This window comes from Cyprinus carpio, chromosome A25 (genome assembly GCF_018340385.1).
Source record: "Cyprinus carpio isolate SPL01 chromosome A25, ASM1834038v1, whole genome shotgun sequence".
Taxonomy (NCBI): domain Eukaryota; kingdom Metazoa; phylum Chordata; class Actinopteri; order Cypriniformes; family Cyprinidae; genus Cyprinus; species Cyprinus carpio.
Window position 1 is genome coordinate 1,690,267 of NC_056596.1, and position 22,678 is coordinate 1,712,944.

Consider the following 22,678-nt stretch of genomic DNA (forward strand, 5'->3'; position numbering starts at 1 on the left):
ACTGAAACAAGGGTTTTGATGTCAAGACCACACAAATTCAACTCTCAAATGGCCAAAACGCTCCGTATCGATATCAAAAAACCATCCAAGAGCACAGTCAACATCAAGGTAGCCATCAAAATGGTTTTCCTCTTCATTTTTGGCCGAACTATTGCTTTGACGGCAACACAAAAGGACAATTCACAGGCTTCACGTACAGAACAACATGGGAATGAGTCAGTGACTGTGCCTCAGATCTGTGTGCTTCTGCGTTTATGCTGGTTTTTGGCAACTTCTGCAATTACTTCAACGTCCGCCACCATCGGCAAAGTGACACGTTCACTTATCGTCAACCATACTGAAATAGAGCCAGATGTGAATAAAGTTACTAGCATTTCATAAACTTCTGTTAGTTGAGAGATGCTCCACATGCTTTTCGCAGCACTTGAGCTTTGAGCTTTCTTTGCAGGGTTATGCTGTATGGCTCTTAGAGGATTAAAAAAAAAAGTTATTCATGTTCATTATAGGTTCGTCAGATCAGTATATTGGTTTTCCGGTTCATTAAAACACTAGGACAGAGATGGTTTTCTAGAGATGAGGTTTTCAAACTGGGGAAATTTTTTTAGAGAAAAACAGTGTAAAAAAAAAAAAGCAAAAATAAATGAGTGATAAAAAATAAAAATGCTAAAAATATATTTTTAATAAAGTAAATTGTTTACTAAAAAATTTAATAAAAATTAAATTATATATATATAATAAAATATAAAGTAAATTGTTTACTAAAAATTTATATAATAATTAAATTTTATTATATATATTTAAAAATAATATAGATGTTAGAAAAAAAATAGGAAAATAAATATGGGGAAAAAAATAAATAATAATTATATATTTTTTAAAAACAAATAAATACTCCTAAGAGTACTATAGTAATTAAAAACAAGTAATAATGTAGCATAACAGAAACTAAATATTTTACAAATAATATTTTCCAAATATTTATAATATTAATTTTTCGGAGTATAAACTGGGTCTTTTACACATGAAAATATATAGCTGCCTTTTAAATTTTAGCATGAGGATGATCATATTTTGGGGTCCGTGCACCTAAAAGATTGAGAACAAAAGTTTAAAAAGCTTCTCAGGCTGTAAATCTTTTGTAACCTTTATTTTTAAGGGTTTATTGAGAAGCTGCACTGATCATTTACATAATCAATATCACCTAAAAAGATGATAAAATAAATACTGAGACATGCAAAACATTATTAAAGGTCAAATGGCAAAATGACAACTATTCGGACAACAGAAAAAGTCACAAGACATTATGCAATAGTCGATATGAAAAGCTTTTCTCAGCCTATTTAACTGTAATTTCACATAAGACAGGACAATCAATGAGAAAAAAACATGGGCCGGGATTTGATTTAATCAATCAAAAACTGATTGGAGGGTAAAGTGGGCGTGGCAAATGACATCACATGGCTGAAGGGGAGGGGTTTAAAATATAAGAGGGATTCATGATGTTGCAGAAGTGGAGCAAGTTACATTACATTTTGATAAAATACTTTTTTGTTTGGAATAATGTGCACTAATGCATAAAAGCTTGTTTTTTGTGACTTTTTGTCTCACAATTCTATTTTTTTTTCTTTTCTTTTTTTAGAAATTGTGAGACTCAGTCCTAATTTATAACCCTGAATTCTACACATAAAACAGTTAATTATGTTCTCATGTTGCCTTAATCTTCAAATCAACACGGAAAAAAAAAAGGGAAAAAAAAAGAATTATATACATATATATTAGGGTTCAAGACAATGAAAACAATATAATTCAACATTTCTCTAGATGTACAACTGCTTTAGACTACAGGACACAGTGCAAAATCCAATAAAAGTAGTTTATAAATGAGCAAAAATGAGAATTCCATCCATCCGTGTATTGGACGAGAGTAAACAAAGTTCAAAGATTCACCACAGGAGTCTAAAATATCAAAGCGATGCCTTTTGTGGGGTTGAAGTGATGGGAGTTTACAGAGCGTTTGACCACAGTTTAACAGCAACAAAACATTTCTAAATGAGGGGAAATATATAAATGACAGTGTGAAAGAGCTAAGCACCCTGCAACCCGCTCAGGAATGCCTCTTCACACAAAAGCCATGAAAATGTAAATGCCTGCCCAGCTCATGTTGACTGTATAAATACGATGGAGAGAGAGCGAGCGTGAAAAAGACAGAACGGAGTGATTGTGGCAGGCTCTACAATCTGTTACCAAGATGGTCAATGCATTCGCAATTTCAGGTTTTTTGGCGTTTTCCGAGGAAAGCATCAAAATTATTATTGCTCACTTAGTATTAAACTTATTCTGCAGTGTTTTATTCATTATGATGTTTTTTGTTGTTGAGGTGATTTTTGTGATGTTTTTTTAAGTTGTTTGTTGCTCAATTTTTATTTGCTGGACCTGAAAACAGGTGGGGAAAAATGCACATTCAAGGAGGAACCGGAGGAAAAAAATCTAGAGACGTTTCATTCCAGACAGGAAGAAATCACCTAGCAACCACCACCAAAAAAAAAATTCCTTGCAAGATAAAAATAAATCCTTTAGAATACAGCAACACCATGTCAACCAACAATGCGGGTCAGAAAAATAAACTTATTTTCACTTTGAATCAACATATAATCTTTCTCACCCCACATGTCTATGTTTAAATATTTTTAAATGCATTTTGTTTAAGAATATGTAACTTTAAACTTCTGATCATCTAATAAATCAAATTAGAAATGGTTAAGCTCATGGGTGATTTTACCTTAGGTTCATTCATCACACAGGGAACAGAAGGTCAGGTAGAGCACATTGCATTGTGAGATAAAGCACTCTTTGCTAGCCTGTGCATGCACAGAATTCAGTAAAACAGCACATTATGCATACTATAGATACAATAGATACTACATACTGCAGAAATAGTTAGTACGAGGTTCTAAACATAATGTTAGCGCAGTAAGTAAGCTGATAGCATCTGTTCTACCTGGTGTGTATGTGTACGATCAATGTGTGATCAAACGAACAGAGGTGAATTCAGTTCCACTTAATCAGCACTATATTAATCACACCAACACAAACATGCTTTCGCAAGCCTTTGAGGGTCAAGTGTGTGCACGCACAGCGTGGCGTGTGTAACCAGGGTTTGCCCACAGCACAAAGACTGCCTTCTTTCATAACACCACATTTGCCCGTTTCTGAAAAGAGTTCAGAGCTTTTGTCACAGTAAACGGCTGGATCCTGTCTAATCAAAGCAGCATTTATACGCTTATCTTCACAGCATTGTTTCTACTTGTGTTCGTGCAGAACTGAAGTCACAAAACGCTCTTGCATCATTGCTACAGGCTTCACAAAACACCTGAACAATAACCACACAGACATCAACTAAATTAAAACACTCTTTTCATCACGGCAGTCAATCTCAAAGGAAAGGAAGTAAAGAAAATCAAGCTTGTTTTTAAGACCTTTTTTTTTTGCAGTTCACCACAATTAAGCACATTTTGCTTAATTTAATTGCTTAATTTGCTAAAAACTGGAAAGTATTTCATAATTATTTAATATTTAAAATTTATTTTCCTACACACTACTGTAATGATAAAAAACATACATGTTTTAAATTGTTAGTTATTTGTCCTATAGATTTTTTTTTATATTTAATTTATACTTATTAAAAAGTCATTATATTAAATGTTTTACTAGAATTTAAAAAAAATATTATTATTAAAATAGGATTTAAATGTGTAAATAAAATAAAAATATAAAATGATACATACACATTTTAATAACATTTTTATTTTTATTTTTAGTGATACATAAAATAAAATACTTAAAATAAGTCAGTAGAACTTTAAAATAACAATAAAATTAACAGTAAAATTAAAATGAACTAACAATAAAATTAACACTAAAATTAACTAACAATGCACAATTAATTTGTTACAGTATTTACTGATCTTTGTTAACATTAGTTAATAAAAACACAACTATATATTGTTAGTTCATGTCAGCTCAGATCTATGAAATAATGTTAACAGATGCAATAGTAAATGTTGAAATTAACCAAAATATTATTATATTGCAAAAAAACATTATACATTAATAGTATTATTAACAGTATTAGTAGTATTACAGATCACTATTTAGTTTTATGTGAATAATAATAATAATAATAATAAAAAGTATTATGGGCATTAAAATACAAAAGAGAAAACATCTGGACATAATAATATTAATGAAAATGAAAACAATGTAAAGGCTTAATATTTATTATCTTTCCTCTTGATTTTAGATGAATTACCCAGACATATACTGACAGATTCACAAAACTGCCTTGAGATGAATGGCGATGCTTAAGGATATTTCTAAATGTTTCAATCAAGGTAATATTGTCTGAATCGAGATCACATCACCCCGAAAACAACCCAAGCACTGACCTACTCGCAGCTCCTGTCCGAAGACGGTGCGTTCACCCAGCGCTGAGCAGTTCCAGCGGCCGTATCTGAACTGGTACTGGCATTCGTTGATGCCCAGCTGTGCCCCCTCTCCGATCACGATGATGGCGTCCGGCCGGCTCTGGCAGATGGCGCGCTGGCGGGGTGCGAGACCGGGGATCTTATTGCAGATGATGTTCGCACCAAGGGCCACCACAGAGGAAAGAGCCCTGTGGGACAGACGAGACACAAACACAACTAGTGAATATTGTTGTGGATGTTGTTGGGATAATTGGATAACAGAGTGGAGCGGCGGATGGTTTATGACCTTAAACATGCACTTGAATTAAGCACTTAAGTGTTGTTTATGTTTTGTTTATATTTTAATTATTTTTAACAATAAAACTTTTTTTTTATTTTTAATTTGTGTTAAGTGATATGTGAGATGTTTCAACTTTCTCTAATTAAATCTTGCTCATTTCCCAATGCATTTTATTGCTTGACAAATGTGATTCATCCACAGTAGGAGGAAAAAGAGATATGAAAGATCTGACCAATACAGAGGATATAATATATTAGAATAGAACAGAACAACAGGATAGAACGGAACGAGAATGAATAAAATAGACTTGAAAAATGTAACTGAACAGTAATGCATAAAAAGAATAAAACTGAATAGACCAGAACAGCATAACTGAACATGAAACAGAATAAAAGTGAGTAGAATGTTACTAAGTAAAACAGAACCGAAAAAGAAGTAAAGAAAGATTCAGTAGAATAGAATAGTAGAATAGAATCCAAGACATAAATGTAGAGCAGAGAGTAGAAGAGTAGAAAATAAAAATATAAACATAACTGAATGTGAATGAATAAAATAGAATAGAAATGAATAAACCACAACAGCATGACTCAACATGATAGAGAATAAAGGTGAGTAGAATATAAATAAATAAAAAAATAAAAAGAAATGATTTTTTTTTGCGTGAGTATGTTTGCTAATACATGTATTTAATATAGATTGAATTAGATTGTATGTAGAAATAAATGTATGTAGTGAATAGGAAGGAAACAAATAGAATAGAAAAGAAAAACATGACTGAATAAAATAGAAAAGAACTGAAAAGATCAGAATGGCACACCTAAACATGTCATAGAATAAAAAGTGAGCAGAATAGAACTGAACAAAACAGAACTGAATTGAACATAAGTGAATATAAATAGAATATAAATGAAAATAATAGAATAGACCAGGAAATACTGTGACTACAGAGCAGAATAGGGTAAAACTGAATAGAGTAGAAAAGAAAAATATAACTGAACAAAAATGAATAAAAAAGAAAAGAATTGGATAAACATCATAACTGAACATGGCATAATGGAACAAAACAGAATATAAACCGAACAACACAGAATAGAATAGGCCAACTCATAACTGTAATATGGAATAGAATAGAATAGAATAGAATAGAATAGAATAGAATAGAATAGAATAGAATGTAGAGCAGAAGAAAAAACAGAATAGGAAAGAAAAACATAGATGAATGTAAAAATTTATAAATAAAATATTAATGAATACAATTTTATTGAATTGAATAGACCAAAACAGCATAACTGAAAACAACATATAGAATAAGAGTGATTAAAATATAAATGAAAAAAAAAACAGAATAGAACTGAACAGAAGTGAATAGGCCAACAAAATAAAACTTTAATATAGAATAAAATCAATATTCTAGAATATAATAGACCAAGACATACATTTAGAGCAGAACAGAACAAAAACAAAGAAAAAGAAAAATATAACTGAACATAAATGATTACAATAGTATAGAACTGTGCAGACCATAACAGCATAACTAAAGAAGACATAGAATAAAAGTGACCAGAATATAATTGAACAAAATAGTATAGAATTTAACAAAAATTTAATAGGCCAACCCATAGCTGTAATATAGAATAGAATAATACAAGACATTACTCTAGAGCAGAATGGGATGAAAACCAATAGAATAGAAAAGATAAACAGTGAATGAGTAAAAATAGAATTGAACCTGAACTGTAACTGAACATGAATTAAAAGAACAAAGAATACAATTGAACAGGCCAATATATAACTGTAAAAAAAAAAAAACAGAATAAAACAGAACACCACCACTTAACATGATATATCAGAAAAGAACATAATAGAATAAAGCAAAATAGAACACCGCCAAATGAACATGACTGAACAGAATTAAACAGAACAGCATAGAAAACAAGAGTGCAAAATACTCAACAGAACAGAACAATGTGTTACTGGTTATAAAGATCATATTTTTCATGCCCCCTTTTTTGATTCAACTCATATTTTCATGCAACTGTGACCACACAACGTGGGTCATGTTCCAAACGCACACATCTCTGTCATCATATGGCTTTTCGTGTTGATACAGCCCTTGACAGCGCTCTTAATATGCGCGCTGAGTATTTTCGGTGCTCTGTGTTTGCAAAAACCCGCGCGGCTAAACAAGCGGGCTTTTATGTTTACGAGCATTGAACCCGTTCAGATATGTGCCTTTCAAACATGTCAGAGACGAGGTCTGTAAAGATGCATGCCAACTTTGAAGAGTGACGTTACTGGCTGCCGAGGACTGCACCGCAAGCGGGGCGAGTTGCGACAAGCAATGTGTGTGTCAGCAGAAACGGCACGCAGGGGTGGACGGGACGGTGTCGCTGCTGGGAGAATAGCTGCGACTTATGGATTCCCCGTCAAACTAGATCAAACGGCGCGGAACAAAGACGCGGAATGTTCATTGGAAATCGGATACGGCTGGTTTGCTTCTTTTCTGGTTGTGTTTCCATGTCCACAAAGGCTTAAGAATTACTCTTAAATACAAAACCACATGTGGGATGCAGTCAAGGGACCCCTCTCTCGCTCTGTGTTTAAGAAACATCTCCTGTTTCTGCATATAATGGAGTCGCGAGGGGCGAGCAGCTAAAAGTGTATGTTTATTTAAACCCTTCAGTGAACACAAACTAACACTCCACCACACGTTAATATAGTGGCGCGATGCAGCGCCTCCAAAGCCATCCAAACCAGTGTGTTTGGGCATTAGGTGGGCCGCTGTGAGGACTATGAAGTTTCGCTGCCAAATCTGTAGATCTGTTCCAAACCTTGTGTGCTGCCTACCTAGAGAGCATCATAGGCACCTTCAAAAAGTAATATAGCAAGATTCTGGAAACAGCATCCTATGTATCCTTGGGAATCCGGGAATACAATGCAACATGAGATAAATATTGATTGCAAATATGCTTATTTATAGAAATGCAAATAATTTCTCAAGAAAAAGCTTTTGAACTTTCTATTCATCAAAGAATCCTGGAAAAATGTTTATATTGTGGTTCCACAAAAATATGAAGCAGCACATAAAAATCTGAAATGTTTCTTAAGCAGCAAAGATTTCTGAAGAATCATATGACACTGAAGACTGGAGTAATGTTTATTATAAAAATTTCAGATTTGATCACAGAAATCAATTACATTTTAACAGATATCACAATTGAAAACAGTTGTTTTGAATTGTAATTATATTTTACTATTTTTATTGCATTTTTTTATCAAATAAATCCAGCTTTGGTGAGCAGAAGAAACTTCCATCAAAAACCTTGAAAAAATTTTATATGATTAAGATCTTTTGTTATTTATTTTAATATTGTATTGTTTAATTTGTTTTGGTTAAATAACATGATGAGATACATAATTGTAACTGCATAGCAACACCCTGACAACCACATAACTAACTACAAAACATAAAAAAACTTGTCAACTGCATAGCAACACCCTGGCAACCACACAATGAGTTGCAAAACATTCAAAAACAACTTAGTAACTGCATAGCAACACCCTGACAACCACATGACATGCTACAAAACATTTAAAACAACTTAGTAACTGCATAGCAACACCCTGACAACCACATGACATGCTACAAAACATTTTACACATAACGAGCTACAAAACATCTTAGCAACTGCATAGCATCACCCTGACTACAAACAACATTTTAAGATACATAAGTAAGTGAATAGTTAGTAACTGGATAGAAAATAACATGGTAACAAAACATTTAAAACACCTCAGCACCTGCATAGCAACACCCTGGCTACCACATAACGTGCTACAAAACATTTAAAACACCTTAGTAACTGCATAGCAGCACCCTGGCAACCACATAACATGCTAGAAAACATTTAAAACACCTCAGCAACTGCATAGCATCACCCTGACAACCGCATAACAAGCTACAAAACATTCAAAACATCTTAGCAACTGCATAGCATCACCCTGACAACCGCATAACAAGCTACAAAACATTCAAAACACCTTAGTAACTGCATAGCAACACACTGCTACAAAACTTTCAAAACACCTTAGCAACTGCATAGCAACACACTGGCAACTAGAACATCTCAGCATTGTAAAAAGTTTTCCTGGGCAAATAAATAAATGAATAAATTCATATATAGATATAAAAAAATATATAATGTATACGCATACATAATGTGATATGATAATAATTCATATGATATAGTAATCACATAGTTTAATCTTCAAATGTTTTTTCCCATAGCTACATAAATCAGTTTGTGGGCCACAGAACATGCTGCTCTAGAAACAAATGAAACACTCCACCCTCTTTTCTTTAATTTATTTGGCTTTCATTTAAAACCTCTTATTATGGCTGTCCTGCTCATCCACAGTCATAAAGTACCGACTGACGTTGTTTCTGGTTAAACAAGTTGAATATAGACTGGATCCTTCAGAGCAGGTTATTGTGACGTAAAACGCAAAGCAGTGAGCCTCAGGAATATGAACGTCACACACTGAGATTCTCCTAGACGTCAATAAGAGTGTGTTTTCACTTAAATCTCATGTTTCTCAGATATTTCACAGAAAAGATCAGAGAGAAAAAAATCAGGGTCTTAAAAGTATGTCTCATCAAACCCTTCTCAAAAACCAAATGAGCTGAGCTTTTACACATTCTCACATTAACTTTATAGCTCTGTACACTACAGTTTGTCAACTACTGACTCATTTTGTGACTCAATTTGACATCTGAGACAAAGATAATTCAAGAAAATCAATATCAACCTCAGTCTGTTCTAAAATACAAACTGTCACCTGCTGGCGGCATGTTTAAAGGCTGCTTAACTAGTCCTCAAGTTTACAGGTAGCACACAATATATTTGTCCTTTAAAAAGTAACTCCTACAAAACACACATGGTATTTTCCCATCTGAAAAGAACCATGTTTTTACCAACTGACCCTACATTTAAATTGCCCCGAGTGTAAGTTTAATTGTGGTCCATATAAAATATGACTAAATAAATCAGTTCTGTCTCATGAGGAAGATTTCAAACATGAGTAGGATTTCCTGGTAAATGAGGAATAAATAATCCACGGGATGAGTAAATGCACTCTACTTTTAAACACAAGAAAATAAATGTTCCCTGTGCGCTTGGCTCCAGCTATAACCCAGTCCATTCTACTTAAAACAAATCCTGCTAAAACAAACTCTAAGCTACCAACATGGACAAAGTGGCACCGGAAAACTTTCAAACCTCAGACTGTACATCTTTAAGCGTTGAGAAAAAGAGCAAATGTGACTTTTATGGGCCTATTTATACGTCTAAAACTGCAATTTATTAAGACTATGTCTCTTAGAGAATAGCAGAGAATGCTTCATACTAATGGGACATAATAAAATGATATTTATCCCCAAAATAAGTTGTTTTATCATTTGGGATTAAATAGAAATGCTGGGAGTTTTCAATGTATGGGTTTTGTATGAAAACGCATTGTGATAACAGAAGCCAATGTTTTTTTATTTTACATTTTATTTTAAGTATGCAACCATTTATGTAGAATCGGAGGGGACCAAATGTACCACGTACTTCCCTTTTAACCTTGCTTTGAAGTGTAACCTTGCCACAAAATGTATCAAATTTGCAACATTCCGAATAAATATGGTTTATAAAGTTTGAGATGTGCCGAATTAAGATGGTTTTAATTTTTGAGGTGATTTGTAATGCTTTACCCACTTAAACGCCAGCAAAAACCCACATCTATTTTGAAAACTGAGTTTGGGGTCTCCAGCTGCTAAATTAGGACCTTGGTCTGGAGGTCATTTGACAAAGAGATGAAATTATTTGGGGAAAAAAAACATTACAGACCAGCTTGGAGACCAAATGCATTGCTGTCAGTCAAACATGCTGTTCAGTTGACAACTTCATTTGGACGAGATGCAAACACAATGTACTCAAACGTGTAAATGTAAATATATGAATGAATGTAAATCTAGGGGAGACTGGGGCTAGTTGTCACACAGAGTAGCTCTCATAAGGACTTTGAGTCAAATCACAAAAATACTGGTTTGCTCCAGCAATGCTTTTTCTAATACCTAGTCGTCTATTAAATTTTTACAATGCACATTTTCGTAAAATGTAGAATTCATAAAAGTCAGGTCAACTTCAGTTTCAATTAAAGTGTGTTAACTTCTATATTCTTGTGGTTTCATTGTTTACATTATGCTGAAAAGCCTTAAATTGGCCTGTGATATAAATAGATAACCCTGATACATTGTGACAACTTACCCCGCTATAGAGATCAATATGCATTAACCGAACTGCACCTTTTTTTTCCTTGAGCAATAACAGTGGTGTTCAATTGCTTTAGGCTCTGTTTTTGCACAGAAATAAACATTAAATGAGAAATATTCAGTGTGACAGCTAGCCCCACTGTATGGGACTTCATTAGTATTATTGTAATTCAATGCATTTGCATGCAAGACGTCTTTGAGTGGGTGTTTAGCGCAGGTGAAGGTTGAACCAGGGAACCGTCTGTCTATAAAACCAAAGTAACTCATAATTGAACACACACTTTATTGATGGATCTTACTGAGCTTCTCTGCCACTCAGTGGCCAAATGAAATTCTCTTCCATTCAGCTTCAACACTGAACACTCAGCCCGAACCAGATTTGCACTTTAATACCCTCTTCTACACTGTAACAAGTGGAAATATTCAGTTGTTGTTACATTAAAGAGGTATTTCTATCTATCCTGACCCTAAAAATGATTAAGATGATTCATCTGTATTAAATAATCAGAATAAAACCACCACATCACACCTGACAAAACATTCTTTAGATTGTTAGATCATGGGCTTCCCTTTAAAGTTTCAGATTTACATGAGAATGAGAAAAAAATCTAACAAATTAGATTAAACTCAACCTTGCATTTTAACACTGGTTCCTAAGTGTCTAATTAACACCATCAACATGGAATCATTCATTAAGCTTATCTAAATCAAATATTAACTACCGTGTTTACTCAATGCGTCACAGGCTCATTCAGAAAAAACCAGTCCAGATGCAGAAATCTCCTTGGATCAATGCTAAACGTTAATGTTTTATTAATCCATCCTCGAACACGATCAGTCAGAGGTTTAGACACATCTACTCGCTCTTTATTCTGACTATTTTTAACATTTTAGATTAATAGTTAAGTGATGCAAACTCTGAAAAAATAATTCTGGGAATGATGTAGTGATGCAAATGAAATTTATCTTATAGTTGAGCTTCTTCTTTGTCTAGATTCGAGCTCCGCTCACTAAGGAACATTCATCAACCAAATTCATAGTAAAAAATAAATACATAAATAAATAAATAAAAGCCAGCAATTCTAAAGGATTCCAGCATGGATTTTCCTTAAAGTTCCAAACAAAAACTAGATCTTTTAAAACATAATTCTTCATCATAGCTTTGACAATTCCTAGTTAAAATGCACATAAAAAACTCCAAGATACTTTCTTTATCTGTCCAGTATTGCATAAGAAATATATATATAAAAAATGAATAAATCCAATGGGATCTTAAATTAGTTCCATATTATGAAAGAAAATCCAACATGAATCCTGTACATGCTCCTTTGGGATACTGTAAAGGATGTGGGATGTTTTTCATACAGTATCAAAGGAGATCCCATGCATGCTAGGCACTTGTTAGGTGTCTTTCCATCACCTGTCCTACTAATACATTTCAAAACATTCATTTAAAGGTTCGTTTTGTAAAGCGATTCGTATATAGGCTCACTGTAAAGCGCTGAAGCCATCGTGAGAGAGAAATCTAGTCAAGTGCGTCCAAACTTTAGTGTTGCATCGCACGAGCATGAAATCTAGAGATTTAGACGTTTTGAAACTTACAGGTAGCTCCCGCTGGTGAGGATGAGGAAGATCTGCGGGTAATAGACAGACAGCAGCACACTGCGCGAGGAGAAGAGGATCATGGTGACATACGGACGCTTTTCCGACGGACTGAGAGAATGAGACGCGTTTAGTTCCAGTTGCGCGTCCGTGATGATGTTCGCGAACGGAGCTTCTTTCAGGCTGCGCGTAACTCCCAGACGCGTGCGTGTGCGAAGGAGACGCGCTGTGTCATCGCGCGGCTCGTTCAGTCGGAGCGGGCTGATGGGGTTTTGGGGGATTTGGGGATGGAAACAGAAGTGGCTCTCTACTCTCCGGAGACTCCGGGCTGCCATTGGGCAGAGGACGGCACCATCACACCACCATCCGCCCACTTTTGGATAAAGGGGCCACTAGGGGCCACATTGACAGCGCGCCCGTGCTCGCTGGAGAGGTAACCGGCGATCCCTACAGCTTTACATATTGTCACAGTATATGTATTCCACTGAAAATATCCATTTGATTTATTTTTAATCTGCGTGCGAAGTATACAGCCACTTCCTGGGCTCTACTTTTATAAAGGTAGGCCTATTTTCTAACATTCGTCCGGCGCAAACATGTATTTGAGCGCAAAACACGTAATTTAAAAGACTTTCAAAACAAAACATTACGTTTTTAGGATATGCAAACCTATAATATTGTGATAAACAATGACAATAAACATGTTTTATCGATATTCTGTCCAATTATGAACCTGACGGAGCATTATTTACTGAGCATTTATTTACTGTGAAGTGGAAATACGCTACCTGACTAACTTTTTGTGGTCACTCCACCTTCTTAGAATTTTGTTAAATGCTTAAATGCAAAAATATGTATTTTGAAATTCGCTTGCAAACATCGCGCACATTGCGAAAGTCAGCATAGAAACAGTAGACGATGAGCGCGTTCTACTTTTAAATATTTGAATTGATAGACCATAAATACAACGTTTCATCATTTTTGCATCCAATAATGATCCTGACGGAGCGCGTGCGAACGGTTGCTATGGTTACCTTTTCAGCGACTTGCATTCGTGAACATTTATTTACTGCAAACTAAAAATACACTCCCTGACTTTTGTGGTCACTCAACCTTCTTGGTCACTCACTTGTTGTATGCAAAATCTGTGTATTTTCACGTGGTATTAAAGGGATACTCCATCACAAAATGAAAATTTTGTCATTAATCACTTAATGTTACCCCCATGTCGTTCCAAACCCTTAAAATCTTCGTTCGTCTTCGGAACACAATTTAAGATATTTTGGATGAAAGCCGGGAGGCTTGAGACTGTCCCATAGACTGCCAAATAAATACAGTAACAGTGTCAAGGTCCAGAAAAGTATGAAAAGCATCGTCAGAATACTCCATCAGTCATCAGTGATTCAACCGTAACGTTATGAAGAGACGAGAATACTTTTTGTAAGCGAAGAAAACAAAAATAATGACTTTATTCAACAATCCCTCTACTCTGTGTCTCTTCAAATCAGCGTAGCGCCATTTTGACAAATCTGAAAAGTACGCAGGCAGCGTATGCTCTTCTGTGTCAGCCGCGCCACAAGGATAAGTTTTTTTACGTGAATTTACGCTTTGGTTTGAGTGAAAACAGCGCATTGGCACAGCGCAGCTGATACAGAAGAGCGTACGCCGCCTGCGTACTGCTCAGATTTGCCAAAATAGCACTAGGCTGATTTGGAGAAACAAAGAAGCTTTTACGGGTTTGGAACGACATGGGGGTGAATAATAACAAAATTTTCATTTTGCAGTGGAGTAACCCTTTAAATAGACGCTCGCGAGTCGCGAACAGAAATTGCGTTGCATGAGTCACCATAGCAACAGCAGATGCTGAGCACTTTCTGTTAGAATCTTTGAATCGACAGACCATTAATTCTGTCGTTGCTTTTCACTTTATTCACATTTTCACTATATATTAATTACAGCTTTTATCAACAGCAGAACCCTCTTTGGTACCTACTAACAGTCTTAATCTGTTTTTGTTTGTTTGTTTGTTTTTTCAGCTAAAATGTTCTTTGTAGGTTCTAAACTGAACATTAAGGAACTTTGTTAGAATTTAAAACATGAGGACGCTGGTCTAAGTAACAACCCATGAATCTATAGGCCAGCTTTATTAATGCGCTCAGTGAAATGCAGCGCTTGTACCTGCATGTGCTGTATGCCATCATAGTGAAAGAGAGCAAAGGGGGTATAGTGACAGATTTCAAGCCTCAGGGGTGACAAAACAGGTTTGACCTGACAAGACCCCACATTATCAAGAGATCTCAAAGCATGCTTTCAGTCATATGAGGTCTTGTGAGCCACCTTATGTCTGCTAAAGATTGCACGATTAATCTCAGAACTTTGAGGTTATGACAAATGTGCTTCCAAAAATTAGAAAAAAGGTGACCCATGAGGTGGTTTTCGATTTTATAAGTTGCTCTAAGCTGTATAATCACCTGTTTCAGATGAATAACAGCGGCATGAATGGATTTCCACTTCAAAAGGTGGATAAATGATGATCTGTTTGTGCATGCAAAGGCATACGCAGATCTAGATATGATATCCTAATTCCATTTTGCATTGCTGAGAGTATAATTTCTCAAGTGGCAGTGCATATGCACTGAATAAAAACAAATAAATGAGAGCAAAGAGTTAAATATATCAAGTTAATCACGAAAAGACTATGACAGGCGACCCTCTCTTGGAATACGAACAAATCCCTCAAGAATTCAGGTGAGGTCTTGCAAAACTGGAGGGTGAAGGAATGTGGAAATACAACTCGGCATGCTGTTATTACTGAGGGTATAAAGAGGTGAAAGCAAGAGAAAACCACAGCATGGATCTTCCTTTAAACTAGTTAACTAAGAAAAACATGGAGCAAATGCAGTGAAAAATAGCTGTAAAGACCTTCAGCTCCGGCTTTAAAGGATCAGTGAGCAGGTGTACAGTTCTGAATATCACTTTTAGTACATACTTTCTGATCAATTACATGTATTTATAATCGTAATAATTGCAATGCAGTCTTTTAGATTAGAAAGTGCGCCAACCTAAGCTCAGTACAAATGCTGGACAAAATGCCATAAATAATTTGAATTTTATTCAACTAATGTGGCATTTCAACCTCCAAAATGAATCAAGATATTAAATTTTGGGTTAGTGTTTGGGTGTGATAACCTGTAATAAGTGCACATATTTACTTTTTCCCATTAGTAAACAGACATGAAATACTTGTGGAAAGTTGACATGTTCTGTGTTGTGAAATTTCATAATCCATCAAAAACTGTTAAACAATGCATCTTTTATGATCTCATAATAATCAGAAACATATATGGATATGTGCACTCTTAAAAGCACTCCAGGAGCATTTAAGAAGAACAAGTGAAGGCAGAAAATTGATTAATATGGTGAAATTATCTAAAATGCACATACATTTATATAAACTCTAACTTAAAATCTTGATGTTGAGAAAAAATGCAGCTCAAGGACAGTTATTTTATTATCATTATTTTAATACTTTTACTCAGTTTTAGTTATTTTAGTACAAGTTAAACTAAATACATCTAGCTGAAATGTAAGGCTTTTTTATATTTTATTTGATTTCAGTTAATGTTTATTTGATTCCAAGTAAAGTTTTAGTTTATGTAACTATATTAGCCCTACATGGAAATGACCTCATGTGTCAACTACCCAAACGTAAACATCAAATGCTTTGTGTATAAAGCACATACTTAGCATAAAGTAGATCCTCTGCTTACCCGAGTCGAGAATAAATGATGCCGAAACACAGGAGCACGTTAAAGATCCACAAGCGTAGGGGTCTGACCATGGTGTCCGATCAGTGCAGAAGTCCAGCTCACATCGGCCACTCCGTTCCACCTGCACAGGTAAACACGCTCTTTCTGTCTCTCCGACGTGTCTTTCTGATTCCCTGTAGAGTTAGAAACCTGAGAGCCATAGTCAGGGTTCAGCTCACCCTCTGGGATGCTTAGCCGTCTCGTTCTCGGGTCTGAAAGCGAGACTGAGGCTTACACACGCTGCGTTTTCAAGGAGGAGCGAGTCGAATGTTTTCAGGTGAACCTGCCGTGCGCTTCGAGTTCCTCCTCCTCTCTCTCGGGTGGAATGCCGACGGTTTTATGTTCCAGGCTCATCGACTTGCCGCTGCTGCTGCTGGTTTGTTAAATTCTTTCCATTTCTCCGCAGGTGAAAGTCTAGGGCAGGTAACTCAAGCCTTTATCCACGCCCCTTCAGCTTTACTCTCACAGATGAGAGCATTTTACAGGCATGAAGCACGTGCTTTGGCTGCACAGACTGCAAATGAAAGGCATCCAGGCTCAGCCCTCCCTTTTCATAATGAAATTGGCTGTAAGTCCATTGCACAATCATGCAACTAAGTGATCGTTCCATGCATACATGTCTCATAGCTGATATTTCATGAACTGGGCTACAGGGGGAGGGACATGAGAGAGTCTCTTGCATAAGTCCTGACTGCATGATTCTGTACCTTTACACATTCAAAAAAAAGTTTTGTTTTTTTCTATTAGGGGGGAGGGGGTCCAAACAATACATTAAGCAATGCATTTGATTCTCTGGTTTGTTTACTAACAGATTTGCATGCAATGTGCCACCATAAATGATGCAAACATTATTTTAGCAATGCAGTACACATTCAGAAGTTTTTTTGGGGGTCCAAACAATATAAAAAGCAATGCAATTGAATCAGTTGTTGGTTTACTAACAGATTAGGATGCAATGCATCAACATAAAAAACATGTTTTGTGGGTTTTAATGACTTATTTAGCAATGCATTACATAATAAAAATTGGTTTTGGGTCCAAACAATATATTAAGTAATGCATGTGAATCCGTGGTTGGTTTACTAATAGATTAGGATACAATGTACCACCATAAAACATGTTTTGTGGGTGCAAACATTGTATTTAGCAATGCATTACATATTCAAAATTGTTTTGTGTATGTGTGTGTCAAATACTATATGAAGCAATGCATTTGAATCAGTGGTTGGTTTACTAACAGATTTGCATGCAATGTACCAACATAAAAACCTATTTTGTGGATAAAAATGTTAGATTTAGAAATGCATTTGAAACAGTGCTTGGTTTTTAGGATGCATTTCCATAAGACGTTTAATATTTCAGTCGTTTCTATTTCAGATTAAATGGGAAGTAAAGAGATTCAAAGTCTCATATGTTTCTTCTCTACAGCTTCAAAATAGATCTCAACAATAATCCCCAAATCAAAAAGTCTTCAAAACTCAAAATGAACCCGAACATGTCTCATCAAATTTGGCAGAAACACAATTATCTGAGCTGTATTATCAGCATAGACTTTAAAGCTCATGTTTCAACTGATATGTCTATTTTTATATCCTCTAAGAAAGTTCAAGAGAAAAATCATCAAATCTGCTTATAAGAGGCTGATGGTTTACAAGCGATTTAAAAGATGCATATTTGCATAAAACTATTTAAAACAGTGAACATTTCAAATAAGTGAATTTTTTTTTTTTTTTAGTTTGTTGCCTAATTCAATGCTGTACACATTTGTAATGTCTTTAAATTGTCTTTATTTGAGAGCTTTTATATAGACAATTGCAATCAGTTGGGTTGAATTTTTAATTTTTTTTAAAAAAGTAAAAGTCTTTATCTAATGCAATGATGTGTTTAAAAAATATGTAGTATTTTTATTTATTTATATTTTTTTTTGCATGCAGGTTCAGAAAGAGAGTTTACCTCTCTGCGGAATGAGAAAACAACACTCCCCCTTGTGGTGAAAAGCAACCGCCCAGGATTACACATATGATTTCACTGGATTATATGGAGTACATTTAATAAGCATGTTCTGAGAAGCTAATACTTTAAAGCTTAGAATGAATACTCAGCATTCTTAGAAGAAAAAATGTTGTCATGGCAACACCAGAAATATAGTATTGTACATGAATGCAAACTGGTTTTGGGTGGTACTTTGTGTGTGTTTGTGGTATGGCAATGGTTAATAGCAGCTGGCATGCCTACAACTCCTGATAACCAACAATCAATCAAGCTAACAGGAGTCTTTAGATTTATGACTTAGTTAAATTTCAGGGAATTATGGTATGCAGTAATTCAAGCAATGCAGTGAATGTCTAGTCATGCAGTTTTCTTTGATGATCTTAAATAAAATTACTTGAAAATTTTCAGCTTGAAAATCCCTTAAATAACATGAACATGCAAAATATTGATATATATATATATATATATATATATATAGTCATGCAGTTATATATATATATATATATATATATATCTATATATATATATATATATAAGAATCTTTTTTAAGTAAAAAAAAAAGCCTTATAAATTGTCTCTATAAAAGCCCTCAAATACAGACACTGCATATGTGTACAGCTTTGAATAAGACACAAAAGCGACTTACTTTAAAATTAAAAATTAGAATTAAAAATGTAATTAATAAAATAAAATTAAAAAATAGAAAAGTATAAATGCAATCAAATTAATTGGATTTGTATATATATAAACTGTCCATAAAAGCCCATTACAAAAGTGCACAGTACTGAATTAGACAAAAAATTTAATTAATACAAATTTAAAATGCAATCAAATTAATTGCAATTGTCTATATAAAAACCATCAAAGAAAGATAATTCAAAGACAAGACATATGTGCACAGAATTTAGAAAGGCATTAAAATTAAATCAACATTTAAAAAAATAAATAAATAAGAAAATCTAATTAATTGCAATTGTCCATATGAAAGACCTCAAATAAAGGCAAATGAAATACATTACGGATGTGTACAGCATTAAATTACACCAAAAAATGGCATCTAAAAAACATCTAATCAATTGTCTATATTATATGTATACCAACCAGCTTTATGTTATATAAGGAGAAACATCTGATTTAAGCAAAAGTCTCTATTTGCTCCCCATAATCTGCCTAGGAGAAACAACTGAGATATTAAGAGATCATCTGAGATTTTTCTTCCCATGGAGACAAAACCCGAGGCCTTCAGTAGAGATCTTTTAACAAATGTAAACGTGGCGGCCCACAGATGGACGCACACACACTTATGAAGTAATGATTCTTCAGTACTGCTAATGGCACTAGTATGTCACTCATCTGTTCAGATGGTTCATTTTTGTTGACAGAGAAACCCAACAAACCACAGAAATGCTTTGTTCCTTGACATCCCTTCTTCTACAGTTTTAAGAGCGCACTTCAAAACAAGCTCACTGTTACACCAGATGGGCGCTTGATGGATTGAGCCTCAATATAAAGTTGCTCAGGGGGTGATTGTTGCGGCATGGCAGTGTTTGAAGCGTCCGCATAAAACGATGGTCTTGTTTGTCACCATGCCGTAATTTTTTAATTTAGCTTCATTAAAATCTTTAAAGGACTACCAATCTGCTGCTTTTATGGCGTCCAATTGTCAGGATGGCATCTGTCACTGTGTTTTCACGCCACATGAAGAATGCGTCACACATGTTGATGTGCGTGCAGACGGTTTTGCGCTTTATTCGAGTCCAATGTGTTTCCAAGAGGACTTCAAAAAAGACAAAAGAATGATGTCATATAAATACAAACAGGTCAAATGCACACAAATGACTTCTCCATGAGATAGAAAAACAATGGCTAGCTTAGAGTTCAAACTCGGCCCTGGAGGGCCAGTGTCCTGCAAAGTTTTGCCTCAACACACCTGCCTGGAAGTTTCTAGTATGCCTAGTAAGACCTTAATTAGCTGGGTGTGTTTAATTAGGGTTGGTGCTAAACTCTGCAGGACAGTGGCCCTCCAGGATAGAGTTTGGACACCCGTGGCTTAGCATAACTGTGACAAGTATATACTTTGTTTTATATATAAAATCAGTCATAAGGGTCAATTTTTTAATTGAAAGTTGAATAAATAAGCTTTTCATTGATGTATGGTTTGTTAGGAGAGGACAATATTGAAAATCTGGAATCTGAGGGTGCAAAAAAATCTAAATATTGAGAAAATCTCCTTTAAATTTGTCCAAATGAATTCTTAGCAATGCATATTACTAATCAGAAATTAAGTTTTAATATATTTACGGTAGGAGAGTTACCAAATATCTTCATGGAACATGATCTTAACGTAATATCCTAATGATTTTTGGCATTAAAGAAAAATCGATAGTTTTGACCCATACAATGTATTTTTGGCTATATACCCCAGAGACTTAACACTGCTTTTGTGCTCCAGGGTCACGTTTAATATTAATATTTACTATAATGTCTTTGTTTACTTGCGTTTAAAGACACTACATTCATTCAATCAAAATGTAAAAGATATAATTAATAGATATTTTTTCTGTATTGACTGCAATCTGCGCATATACTCTGATACATTGGATCTGTTCCAAGACCTAGTGACATTTTAAACCATGTTCTAATTAATTTGATTTTCCCTATGTTGCATTTTTATACATTTTTATACTGGATTATGGACTCGTATTTTAGCCAGAAGAAACGGTTTGAAGTTAAAACCATGAACAAAACCATGTCTTGCCACGAGCAGACTAATTATGCTCTAAAGTTACGTAATGTTAGAGTAACAAATGCCACTAATAAATGACAAGGTGAATAAAAATACCAAACCCTCTTGAATACCAAAGCGTGCGAGTCAGTGAAATGATCAACCTCTATTTACTGTAAATGCTAATAGCAGAGTTTACACAAATGTCCTGCGGAAAACCACACTTTGACTCATTTCATTTGTCTGAGTTAATTTATGCGCTGTGCTAGCACTTCATAGGCAGATGACACAACCGAATTGAGCAAACCAGAAGATTAAAGATGGTGATTTACCCCAGACTGTCATTCGGTCAGGGTTTGGCTGGTTAACATGTTCCAGTTAGCCTCAGCATGTATGTGTGGTTGTTTTGCAATCACACAGATGCTTCACCGGTGACCCAACATCTGCCATTAGGATGAATATGAATGCTAACGTTTACTTTCTCCAGAGTTTAACTCCTTGAGTTAAACGTACTGTATCTGTAATGGGATTTGTCAAAAGAATCTAATGCAGGGCTGAAAATAACATGTACAGTATGTATTGGAGTTCTGGGTATTTAAAGGGATAGTTCAGCCAAAAATGAAAATTCAGTCATCATTTACTCACCCTCACGTCATTTCAAAGCAACATTCATTCATCTTCAAAAAGCAAAACAATAAATTTTGAATGAAGGGTCTTCAACCGGGGGTCCGGCGAGTAATTCAGTTCAACTCATGTTTGTTTGTATAGCACTTTTCATGCTACAAATCGTTGCAAAGCAGCTTTACATAAAATTAAGTTGTCAGTGGTGACTATGTCAATGGCAGAAATGTACAGTAAAAATCATGCAGTTAGTTAATGGCATGTATTCAAAAAAAAATAGTGAACACTATTAATAGCAATGTTTATATGTTGCAATTAAACTTGTGGTCGTATTGTATGTCAAAGTCAATTTTAAATATAAACACCCTAAAATAAATGCAAGAGCACCCTCGGATGATACTGTAAAGATACTATATTGTTGTCGAATTGTCAAATGCTTCATTTTTTTTTTGGAAAGTGTGAAATGTTAATTTTTTGTTCAGTGTTGAGTTATTCTCGCTCTCACGCACTTTATTGATTTTAATGGAACATTGTGAGATTAAAAGGCAATTACTTATTGCCTTTTTATCTGCACTTTATTAGAAAACCTGATTTCAGATACTCAGTGATTTGATTCTTAATTGTCCATCGCACAGTAAAATTAAAATGCGAATTTTTAATAAACTTGTAGATGAAGTCCATCTGATGTGACAGTAAAATTAAAATGTATCACTCTGCAAATCCATTTAAATAATATACAACAACTGCAAGATTTTTATCTCAACATGTTTTACTATGATGCAAAATTCAAAATAAAAATTAATATACAGGCAGTGATGCATGTTCAGGCTTTTATTCACATATAAATTT

At 34.7% G+C, this 22,678-nt stretch overlaps 1 protein-coding gene across 2 annotated transcripts in view; it reads right to left on the reverse strand.

The window, feature by feature from the left end:
- The window catches only part of LOC109065273 (protein Wnt-7b), a 38,157-nt gene extending 21,368 nt beyond the window's left edge, over positions 1-16,789 (reverse strand). Inside the window, exons 1-2 of one of the 2 annotated variants that reach the window (XM_042714986.1) lie at positions 16,453-16,789; positions 4,446-4,672 (exon numbers count right to left, since the gene is read on the reverse strand). In XM_042714986.1, the coding sequence (XP_042570920.1) occupies positions 4,446-4,672; positions 16,453-16,523 (298 nt within the window). In that variant the 5' untranslated portion in view covers positions 16,524-16,789. Of the gene's footprint in view, positions 1-4,445; positions 4,673-12,682; positions 13,277-16,452 lie in introns of those variants that run through there. The other variant, XM_042714985.1, reaches the window with a different exon arrangement.
- Positions 16,790-22,678: the final 5,889 nt, after the last annotated feature.